The following is an 11,922-nucleotide window of genomic DNA, read 5'->3' as shown; positions in this document are numbered from 1 at the left end:
TATATTTCTTATCTTTTATTTAAAACTTCTTGTTTACAAAGGAAAGAAAAAAAAGTAAAATGTATAATGGTTGTCTGAGACAATAAGTACTTAGACGATTTATAAAAACATTTATCAGCTGTAAATTTAAATAACTTTTACTGAGTGTTTTCAAAATCGTGTTTATCAATTACATGATTATCTGCAAATGCTATACCCTCAAGGTCACACTCTAATCTTGGATGAATGAAAACCAGAAAACATTCAGTCTATTCTTCAATCCCTTTGACAAAAATGTATACTTAGGACCAGAAAATCAAGGCATACCGGTACACACACTATCTCTTTAACAGTCATTTAAAGCCATTTCGGTATAATCTGAGTAAACATAAACTTTATCTCCAAGTCCCATTAATAATCCAGTATTTCCCTGTCTATCATTCCATGTCTTTGAGTATAACACAGATGGGAAGAAATCATAACTTGTTGCCATTGGAGGAGGAATAGTCTTCAAGAGTTCACCGGTCTGTAAACACCATAATCTTGTATATCCTTCTTGGTCAACTGAAAAGTGTTTAAATATGGTTTTAGGTTCATCACAGCTGATATATTAAATGATTAGTAACCTGTACAAAATTGCTTAAAAAATTAATCTCCTTAGCGCATCATTTTTTTTTTTGCTCTGTGATTATGGTAGATAATGATCCTAACATCCAGTTAAAATATTACCTGGTATGGATGGCTGTTTAAAGTCCAGCATCAAATTAAATTTATATTCAGAACGAGAACATGATAATGTAAAATGAATATTAACCCTGCTTTGTACTAGACCGACATGCAAATCTAGATTTTTAATGTGCTAGTTCACAAGGTAACGGTCCACAGGAAGACATGTCACTTGACCCGGACACATTATTCTGACTAGGAGCCGACTAGTCTTTGCTCTTACTCCTTTATATCCTTAAGAATATGATATTTACACAAATAATCTTTCTGGAATATCACTGCTACCAAGGAAAACAGTAATTACTTATGCTGTGAATACAAATTTAGCAAGAAAGATATGAAGAAAATAATATGAATATCAAAGAAAACAGTAGTTTAGTTAGCTAATGAACACTTATATTGGAAGAAATAAATAAAGTTTTTTTAAACAAAAGACAATAATCCTACAAAATCAATATTGCATAAACCAAAATGTCCAATCTTATAAGTGTTTTAATTAATGTTATAAGGTGGCATTATGCAAAACAGTAATGAAATCATATACACTTGTGAAGTTAAAAATACATATTGAGTTAGATCATCTCTTTCACAAGTGTATGCTATCAGGAAAAAGGAATATCTTGTTTTCATACAAAAATAAAAAGATATTTTCCAAATGTTCAATATATATATATTGGCTGCACTTCAAGAAATTCTCTCTAACTCTCTTCAATATGTGATTGACTCTGACATGGAATAGACACTTTATAATGGATTAATTGTTGCTAGCTAAATGCCCTGTGGCAAATATTTCATGTGAATTCAAGCAAATTAACAATTAATGCAACAGGTAGGTTATGTTAAGTGGGTTGAAGGGTGAAGGGCAAAATTTCTACTGTCACTGGAAAATGAGGGTTTCTTGGATAGGGGACAGACATTTTGATTTGCAACAGTGTACATTCAGAACCCTCAAAGAGTTGTTGCAATGGTTCTTTAATGTACAGAGAGATTAGACACAAAGCATTGGATTAAATGTTCCCATTTCGACAAGACATGCATGCGTATTTGTACAACCGAATAACAGACCCCTTAGTTAAGTAAAAGGTTTTATACCCATGTTAAAGAAGTTCAAAAGATGACCATGGTTCTACACCACAGTCTACCTTTTGAATTTCTCTCTAATAGTAAACCAGGTTAAATGGTGCTTCAAACTTACTTAAATGCCATTTAACTGTACCGTGACAGTAAAACAGAAACCGCAATACAAGCATTGATTTAAGGGCCTATCTACTTGAAGAGCTAAAAGTAGTTCTTAAATACTATTCAGATGCAGATCCAGGATTTTGAAAAAAGGGGTGCGGAGGGGGCCTCAAACTAAACAAAGTTTGGATTGGAACAGGTAAAATGTCTGCATTAACCATAAATTTAGCTTTATGAGGGGGGCTGGTCAGTCATGTACTCCTGCAATGATTCCAGAAGTTAAAGTATCTGGATAATGAAATGTAATTTCAAATCTGATCAAACAAAAGAATGGGCAATACATTTTTGTACTTACCAAAATGTACTCAACTTCTTATAGTAGTAAAAAGTAGTAAATGTAGCCGTTGTTTAAGACATGTTAATATGCCTTACACATTAAAATCTTTCTACATACCTCCATAAACAATTTCTTCAGACTGGTCAACATGTATAGGTATCCTTAAGTATTCATTTTTTATTCCTAAATACTCTGTTACAACCTTTCTAGTTCTTAAATCCCATAGGTTTATCTAAAATAGAGAAATAATAGAGAATTATCTTTATTACTTTTCTTAACACAGAAAATTGGAGAAACAGTATTGCTCCCTTTACATCTATCTATAATTCATTTATCGACTTACTCTGTGTACCAGTTATGCTGTTTCCCAATGTCTACACAGTACACAGTGGATAAAATTTTGAAACTGGAATCAAATGTGATAATTCAACCCAAGTATGGTTTGAATTAGCTTATGTGTCCCAAAGTTTAGAGTATATCATCCCAGAAGGTCTTTCAACACAAATAAATGTAAATAAACTGTTGACACAAAGAATGAAATTTTGATAGTACAATGTATAATGCAAATGTGTCATCAAAATGGCAACCCTTTGATGATAACATATTATTTTGATCCATCACTACCAAAGAACTATTTCACAAACATTCATCCCAATAGAATCATTATATTCCGAAAGAAGAGGCTCCTACGAGCCTGAACCACTCACTTGTCAAATATTTAAATATATATGTAGGTAATATGAAAAAACTCAAAATTCTATAAGGAGTCATCTCATACTTGTAATGAAAACGAAAGACATTCTGAGCATTTTTGCCCAGTCAAATTTTATCTATCTATTGTTGTTTTCAAGATATCAGACAATAAATGCATTTTTACCATTGTGTTCCTATCCATGGCAACGAGTTGGTTGATTGGCAAGAACAAAATAAACAAATTAAATAATAAATATCTTAAGGATCACTCTGTTAAAGTTTGGTTGAAATTCGTGCAGTGGTTTCAGAGGAGAAGATTTTTTGTAAAAGTTTACGTTGATGGACTCCAAGTTATGGCAATAGCTTACATGGCCCTTTGGGTCTAGTTAGCTAAACAGTACAAAGTGGTACCTTAATCCTATTATTTTATTTATTTATATAACATTGGCAATGTTGGTTGTTTCCAAGAAAAACAGATGACAGCATCAGAATGATGATTTTTGACTACTATTATATAGGTATCCATATGTAAATACATGTACTATGTTCTACAATAATGCCAATAATGTTAGCCAGGTAATTAGGCAGCTTTTGAGGGCCAGATATCGTGAGAAAGAATTAGAAAAAAAGAAGTTTATAGGTGACCATCTTGCCTATTTTTAAATCATAGCATGAGATTGACAGCTACAAGGAAAATGTTAACAGATGAATTTGTTTGAATGTACTGTATGAATATCTGAACGTATGCTCTTTTTAATTTTAATTTTTACCTGTCCTTTCACATCACTGGCCAATAGATGGACATCATTTTGTAGTAACTGTAATCCACAGACACTAGAAGATTGAGTCAGCTGGTTGACAGCATACGTTGATATACTTCGTAGGTCATGGGTGAAAATCTGACTGTTCCTTGTACCACTATACAAACAGTTCCCATTCTGTAATATACATATATAGTAATATACATGTTGTAGAATATCATTCATCCTATTTTTGAAGTACATTATACATTTAATTTTAATATCATATTTAAAACCATTTTTAAAAGTAAAATTAATTTATTTCTAATTGTTACAGATCTATAAAGGGTACAAGATCGTTTGTTAAATTTCAGGCAAGTAATTTTTTTGGGGGTAAAACTGACAAAATGACTGATAGGGTGTTGGATGTGTTCCTATTTCAAAGGATTTGAAAAAACACTGTTTCTCTGAAATAATAGCACGACATTTACAATACGTTCTATTATAAAAATCTATTCAGATATATAGCATCATGGTAAAAAATATAGCACTACAATACCATGGTGTTATAAGGTCCTAGGTAAATACTGATTATTGTCAAATGCAATTTGTTGATCTCAAGGTGTGTATATTTTTTTAACTTTCCATTACTAAAATCTATATGTCACAGTTTTTCTCATATCCATATTTACATGTATGTATTTGATATTTAAATTTTATCACTGCATTGAATCCCAATTAAGAACAGGAAAGAAAACCCAATGTATAGATTAAAAGTAACTTAATACAATAAATTTTCCAACAATTTTAAATCCATGCATACAATCTTTCTGTTATTCTTCACACACAAAAAATAAAATAGACAGTGTAAACTATGAGTATACCTGTTTTGAGAAAACTTGACAAAGTACATCACTATTGTGAGTATTTATTTCCCAAAGTCTCCTGGTTTGGACATCTAATAGTAATCCACATTTCTCACTCCCAACACTAAATTGGTTTGCATGTTTGTTCCAGGCACAAGTCCATGTTGCTTTTTGGCCAAGGGAATATACTTCATATCTACTGGAGCCCTCACCAAACCCTTTGATAAAGACTAAACTTTCTGGGGTACCAGTATAAACCATTCCTGTATATAACACACTGTCTTTGTCAATGAGACTCATACTTGAGATTTTGACAGCTGACTGGTAGTAACGACAACTAGGAAATGGATCTATTGATAAGGACAATCTGTCCTTTTGCCTAGAACTGGGTTTATCTGATAATTTTAACCACAGAATTCTCTGGATCATGGAGTCTTTTAGTGAAAATAATCCAATGATATGTTTATTATCAATCATTTCAAGCTGTGTGGCATTCTCAAGTCTTTCAAGCCAATCTCTTCTTATATCTGAATAGATCTGAATTCTAGTTTGTGGGGTTGTATTCAAATTCTTTAACCTAATTTTATGTATAGTGTGATCCAACTGCCTCCTTGATAAAAGACCTTGCTGAAAATTACAGGTCACACAAGGAAGACAATTATCATAGACAGAGAGCTGATGTCTTCTTGGAGTTTCTGTCCTAGGTTTTACCAGATTCAGCAAATCAGATTTTCTTGCTTCTTCTTTTTCTTTCATTTTAATGGCCTCCTTGGTAACTGCTTTGCCAATGCAACTATTGTTTGGCAAAATTTTAAAATATTTCTTCTTTTCTTTATCATAATAAAATCCAGGAAGCTGTAGATATTGTTAAGGCATAAAAACATGAATGTAGGATTTTTCTTCTCAAATGGTATTAAGTTGTTGTATTCAAATATTTATCTGTTAGACTTTTAACTTGAAGCCTTGCTTAAAAAATAACTGCTACTTTCAGATGAGACTAAAAGTTAGGTTATTTTTTTCATGAATAATATTTTAGAAAAATATTTCTGCAATGCTTCATTGTTTTCATGAAATGTAAACAAAATGGTGCATTACATGTACATTATTTTGCCAAATTTCATTCAGAAAAGCTAGTAATGAAGTACATACAATTTCCAATAGAGGTCCAATGCTAAGGAATCAGAATGAATGCATTTGTTCACTAGACATGCTATACATTCAGAATCAAATAAGAATTTTTTTTAAGCACACCACATCAATACTATCAATTTCAAAAATATTTGGATTCAAATCATTTAATGTAACTGTAATACAAAAGAAATGAGAACATATCTAGATCCATCAAAATAAATAATATGACCAAAATGAAATGTTTTTCTTTTTTTTAATGTTATTGCATCTCTGTACAGATGTTATATATAAATGCATTGGCTGTTTGAAAATAAAAAATAGAGCCTTTTGATCATTATTCCTATTATATTAGATCAAATTTGGCTTTGCAGTACATATACAAGATGAGAAGTACACACATGATTTGAAAACTTACCAATCAAAATCTGGAATATGATTTTTTCAAAATAGGAAAAATAAGGAACTTTATATTAAGGACATTGGGATCAAACAGGCAAAGTAGTTATTACAGAAAAACTTAAAATTTGACGATAGAAAAACTGATCAATGAGCTCTTTGTTTAAAAATTGCACAGAAATGCACTTAGAATCTATACAATGCTTATTACTTTGAAAAGGATATCAGGTATGACTTGTTTTTCTCTACTTTCATCTCCTGGAAGTTTTGTGGAACAGCTTCTGTGGTTATTCTGATGTTTGTTTTGTGATGAACCTCGAGGAGTAATGAGAGAATTTTCAGAAAAATAAGTGGAACCCTCACAACTTGAACTACAGGATGCCATATTATTTGTATTTTGCTTATGTTTTGTTTTCCATCTTGATGATTGTTTTGTTTTCCTGAATTCTGCTTTTCCAGTCTTACTTTTCTGTACAAAAGTTTGACATTCTTTACATTTCTTGTCAGTTTTGTGTATCTGGTTTTCTTTCCTACTAATTCTTGAAAAAGAAGCAGCTTCAGTCTTCACTTTAGAATTACAACATGAACTTCTTGACTCAGTTTTCAACTTTTTCTTTGAACGGGGTGCAGCTTCAGCTTTTAAATCATTAAATGACTTTTTAATTCCAGTCTCAGACGTTTTCTTTTTCTTTTGTGTTTTTTGTTTTTTCTCAGACAATTTTGAATGATCTAGGGAAAGATTCTCATGCTTCTTTTCAATCTGTCCTTTTAAGGTTTTACCACAACTTTGAATTTTTTTGCTTTTCTTTACTGTTCCTTTGTTATGTTTCTCATCGTTGGATATGGAATCCTCCAAATGTTTAGATTTCTTTCCTCGTTTCTTTTTGTACAATTCTGTAAATCTTGATGACATAATCTGTTTTACTTTAACTGATGCATATTTTTAGTCTCCATACTACACCTACAAAATATTAGAATTCTTAATTTTAATTTTATAAACATCAATTTCTTTGTAAAGAAAAAAAAAATTTTGACATGAGAGTTCCAAGTACGTTACATTGTTTTGTGGATAACCGACCATGCAAGTGCTTCATAGCCAGTCAAGGTTGTTAAACACCCCTGTAGTTGTAATGAGGAAAAGGGGTTAAATATGGAATCTAATAGATAGTGTCCATTACATTTTGTTTGAAGCCATTTCAATCACATATAACTCAAAAGGTGGTATATGGCAGTTAAATCTTAAGAATTTTAGGTAGACTTTATGACATGCTATAAAATGATATGGAGTACCAAAATTGTTTTGTTAAGTGATACATATCTGTATATACCTACATTTCATTCCTACAAACTTCTATGTAGTATGAATGAATGAAAAAATCAAAGCATCATGGATGTTGTGATTCAGCCAATTTTGCAGCTAGTCTAGACATTTTTTCTGACCATACTTTATTTTGTTATCTTTATTTCCATAATCTCACTGTAAAATTTCTATTTTAATGCCAAAAGATGGAGAAGTTTGCAATATTGATGCAAATATTTGGTATTTCAATTGAAAACACTGTCATATTTTTTTGCATCTTCTTTTAGAAACATTTGAAATTCATTGATTTTGACAAGAATGTTAAGGGAAATCTTCAAATGTATAGCATATTTTTTATATGCCATTAATAATTGGCTTAATAATTTCCAGAAAGAGCATTAAAATGCACTTTCTCAACAACACCAAAAATAAATAACTAATTTTTATCTAAATTGGTGTTCATTCTTCATTAACTCATTCGCCCCCAAGAGATTTCTGGAAAATCAGGCATTTTCGAAAATTTGCAATCATATGCAAATTATATGCAAATTAGCAGACTCTTGATGCTGTAACTGATGCTCATCTATTAAACTATGTATTGAGATTTGGGGGCGGATGGCATGGGTGGGGGGTGGGGTGGGAGGTAGAATATTTTCCCGTGGGTTTGAACCCACCCCCACTGAAAAATGTAAATTTTCCGTCTATTTTCCGATTTTTAAACGACCTTGAGAGGTGAACATTGACCAGACTGTTTTCCTTTGTCATTCAAGTATTACCCTATAGTTACAGCAGTCCATTCATGCTAACTGGGAGTATATTGGACTTAAGTGTCTTGCTGGGGAATTATTATTGTCAAGTCAGGTGTGCCTAAATGTCCGTTTTTACGGATTTTTGACAAAACGGTGACCTAGATTTTACAGACTAGATTCCTATTGGCCATATTATACCTCGTTGTGTTCCTTTACCACCTATGCATGCATTTATGATAATAGTTTATACCTACAGTCACTACCAGTTACGTAGTGGCCATCAAAAGATGCCCACCCCCACCTGATTTTGGCTACTTTTCACGTTTTTCCGACTTTGAACTCTTAAACGGCTTTCAAAGTGCCATATTTTCATGAACAGACATCTGAGAAGAGTTTATGGACCATGAACTGCTTGGTTGAAGTCCCTGCTATCATGACAGTTCAGCTGGGGCAGTTCAAAAAAGGTATGCAATTGTGTTTATTGCTTCAACCAAATTACTGATAATTGTAACTTAAATAGACCTTAATTATTAACTTATTTCAGATGATTATGACACTGATTTTACAACTACTGAGGCCAAAATTTTGTGTATTCAGTTAGATGTGTAATAAATTGAATACACAGATTATCAACTGTCATGATATATTAATATAACAATTAATAAAATAGAGAATGGAAATTGGGAATGTGTTAAAGAGACAACAACCCGACCTAAGAGTAAATAAACTGCTTCGCAGAGCGCAGCTGGATACGACTGCGGAGGTCCAACCCAAACAGTTGGGGCAAAAATGGACACAATATTCAAGCTTGATACAGGTCTGAATTTGGATTGTAATTAAATATTTGACACATTACAGGTTTCTGACACAGAATAAATGTTTGAAATTGGTTGTATGACTTGAATTTATTTTCAATTGAAGATTTCTTGCTGTTGTGAAATACAAAGTGCTGTTGCGCAATACTTAGGAAATCTGTTTTCAGACTATATACAGAGAATTAGCAAAATAAATTGTGACCCCCAATTTTTTTCTTTGGAAAATTAACAATTTCTTAAATCTTCAGGAAAAAAATTGACCCCCCCCCCAAAAATTTTTTTTTTTCTTTTTAGGAAAAAAATTGCCCCCCCAAACAAATTTTTTTTACCCCCCCCCCCCCCCTTTTCCAAAAATTAATTTTAAAGAAATTTTTTTTTTTGTAAAATGTGGTACAAATGAAGAGACATCCATATACTTAAACACAAGTTATTGTCTGAAAACTAGAAAAATGCTTGTTTTAGACCCTTTTTGGCCCCCTAATTCCTGAATGGTTTGGGCAATTACCCCCAAAATGAATCCCAACCTTCTACTTGCGGTATTGAACAGTATGGTACAATTTCAGAGCAATCAAAATACTTATACACAAGTTATTGTCCTGAAACTAGAAAAATGCTTTTGGCCCCTTTTTGGTCCCTAATTCCTAAACGGTTGGGACCATCACCCCCAAAAACAGTCCCAACCTTCCTCTTGTGGTATTAAACCTTTTGATTAAATTTCATAGAGATCCATACACTTAAACTAAAGTTATTGTCCCGAAACCAAATGTCTTCCGACAACGCCGACGACGACGTGATACCAATATATGACCGCAAAAAATTTTTGCATTTGTATAAAAACAGCAGAAGGCCACCAATGGGTCTTCAACACAGCGAGAAAATTCCACACCCGGAGGCGGACTTCAGCTGGCCCCTAAACAAAACTTGTGTACTAGTTCAGTGAAAAGACGTCATACTAAACTCCTAAACATATAAATGAACCAAAATCAAAAAAACATACAAGACTAACAAATAAGACTGCATTTGAGTGGAGTTTAATCCAATTAATACTTACACCTTTGAGTGTAATTGTTTGAAAATCGTGGCAGCTGTCCATCATACTGTTGTTGTATCAATAATCTCATTAGCCTAATGCAAGAATGGGAACAATAGCATTTCAAAAATCTGTGGGAATCAACTCTGATATCAATACACATCTTGAACCAAATGCTTACAGGAACATAAGATACTGATAAAACACTTGCATTATTCTTATCAACTGCTAAAATTTGATAAATCACATTTTCCACATTTATATATAAATGGCAATTTAATATAGATTTTAACCTTTTCTTAATTTAGAGACAAATAACATATTAAAAGTTGGCAGTTGATGTGGTTAAAATGGTGTATAAAGTTTCTGCAAGTCATAGAAACACATAATTATTTTCATGACATGTCTTTATCTTAGAATTTTGCACCATCTACAAATCTGGAGTGATCACATAGATCCAGCAATGCTGAATCAAAAATGATATGCACTAGAGAAATACCCCCACCCCTGTGTGACTGACAACTGTGGAAAACAAGGTGTGAGTATTCTGCAATATGCCAAAGGTATTTACAGTCCCATAGCTCTCTTAAAATGGTCAAATCAAAATGACAGTATAGTAATAATAATAGTATGGCCAACTACTCATGATGGAAAACAATCCTACCAAGTGTGAAATCTTTCTGGCAAAAAATCTCAAATGGGATTGCATTCATACATGGGCAGAACATTTACTCTGTATATGATGTAGGATGTTTTAGGGTTCAATTCATTTGTACTACAATGTATGTACTCAAAGTACAATGTTCAAGGGTCGGTCTTTTCACCACCGAACACCACCACACACTGCCAAACACCCAAAAAGACCACTTACCCTTAAGAAAAACAGTAATGTTACACAATAAAACAATAAAATCGATTAAATTACGTAAAATTTCATCCTATTGTCATGTTTTTCACATTTGTATGTGCATTAGTGATGTTAAAGTTGAGAATCAATATTAAAAAAAAGGCTTCCAGATCCAGCAATATTTTTTCCGGATTTACATTGTCTGCATTTCATTGTATATTATCTTATGGTCTTTACTTTTCAATTATTAGAAATAAATTGTTCAAATAAGTTAAAACATTTTATTTAATGTTAAATTATCACAATAATTATATTTAAAAAAATGTTAGACTTGAAAGTGTACTGTTCTGACAACAGCCCTGCAAGACTGTTCTTTTTGGTTCTCGTTATCATTTCATATTTATTTGTGTATATATACATGTATGTATAAACATATTCATCCTCGTTCAGAAGGTAAGTCAAATATATAAATAAAGATGAAAACAATATATTTAGGTGTGTTAGATGGTATTTTAATGTGTTCGGTGGTGTGCGCTGGTGTTCAGCGGTGAAAAGACCTAACGTGTTCACAAGGCACTATACAGTTCTTCTGTCTACGCTGATTCTGTCTTGGACGTTTGTTTTACTTTGTTCCTTTATTGTCCTTATAATACCCAAATGTGTATTTGGGTAGCAGCTGGCATGGTTTTATCATTCACTTTGAACTGACCCTCGGTTTTAGCAGTTTTTAAATTACCTTATTTGTATTTATTGTAAAATGTAACACTTTTGGTTGGATGTATAATTTTTATAAATTATATGTATGTTTACCCGAATATCTTTTTGATTTGTCAAGCATAGCTTGCATATCTTCCTCGGTTGGTGATAATAATAGATGTTAACAGACTTGAGAGCTTTTCGATAATTCAAATTAAGGACTATTACCTTGACATTCTATTTCATGACAATATTGCTCATTCCGTATTTTTTCCTTGAAATGTAGAGTTATTTACCTTTAATGGTTGATAAACATTGCAAATTCTCTTTCAATATTTTTATGTAAAGAATTTTAAAAACATTTTGTGAGTCAATATTAACAAGTATTAGTTTTCATTCATTTTAAATTGAATCAAAATTTCTAGCTTTATAGTTCAA

General features: G+C 32.1%; 1 protein-coding gene across 1 annotated transcript; it reads right to left on the bottom strand.

Moving 5' to 3' along the window:
- LOC127698391 (DDB1- and CUL4-associated factor 4-like) lies at window positions 1-11,787 on the bottom strand. The gene is made up of 6 exons (XM_052201841.1): window positions 11,713-11,787; window positions 6,273-7,008; window positions 4,539-5,377; window positions 3,685-3,852; window positions 2,339-2,453; window positions 1-543 (listed from the first exon to the last, which is right to left on the bottom strand). Exons 2-6 carry the CDS (start codon window positions 6,958-6,960, stop codon window positions 326-328), a joined length of 2,028 nt encoding a protein of 675 aa, XP_052057801.1. The 5' UTR covers window positions 6,961-7,008; window positions 11,713-11,787; the 3' UTR covers window positions 1-325.
- Window positions 11,788-11,922: the final 135 nt, after the last annotated feature.

This window comes from Mytilus californianus, unplaced genomic scaffold, assembly GCF_021869535.1.
Source record: "Mytilus californianus isolate M0D057914Y unplaced genomic scaffold, xbMytCali1.0.p SCAF_4, whole genome shotgun sequence".
NCBI classification, from domain to species: Eukaryota; Metazoa; Mollusca; class Bivalvia; order Mytilida; family Mytilidae; genus Mytilus; species Mytilus californianus.
Note: the sequence above shows the minus strand (reverse complement) of the source record. Positions and strands in the feature narration are given on the sequence as shown.

Bases quoted from the DNA above. Each gene is read 5' to 3' on its own strand.
- LOC127698391 (XM_052201841.1), bottom strand. From the start codon at position 6,960: ATGTCATCAAGATTTACAGAATTGTACAAAAAGAAACGAGGAAAGAAA. The intron at 2,454-3,684 runs GTAAAAATTAAA...TCTCTATTTTAG, and splicing joins CCAGTGATGTGAAAGGACAG to ATAAACCTATGGGATTTAAG. The intron at 544-2,338 runs GTATGTAGAAAG...AACACTTTTCAG, and splicing joins TGAAGAAATTGTTTATGGAG to TTGACCAAGAAGGATATACA.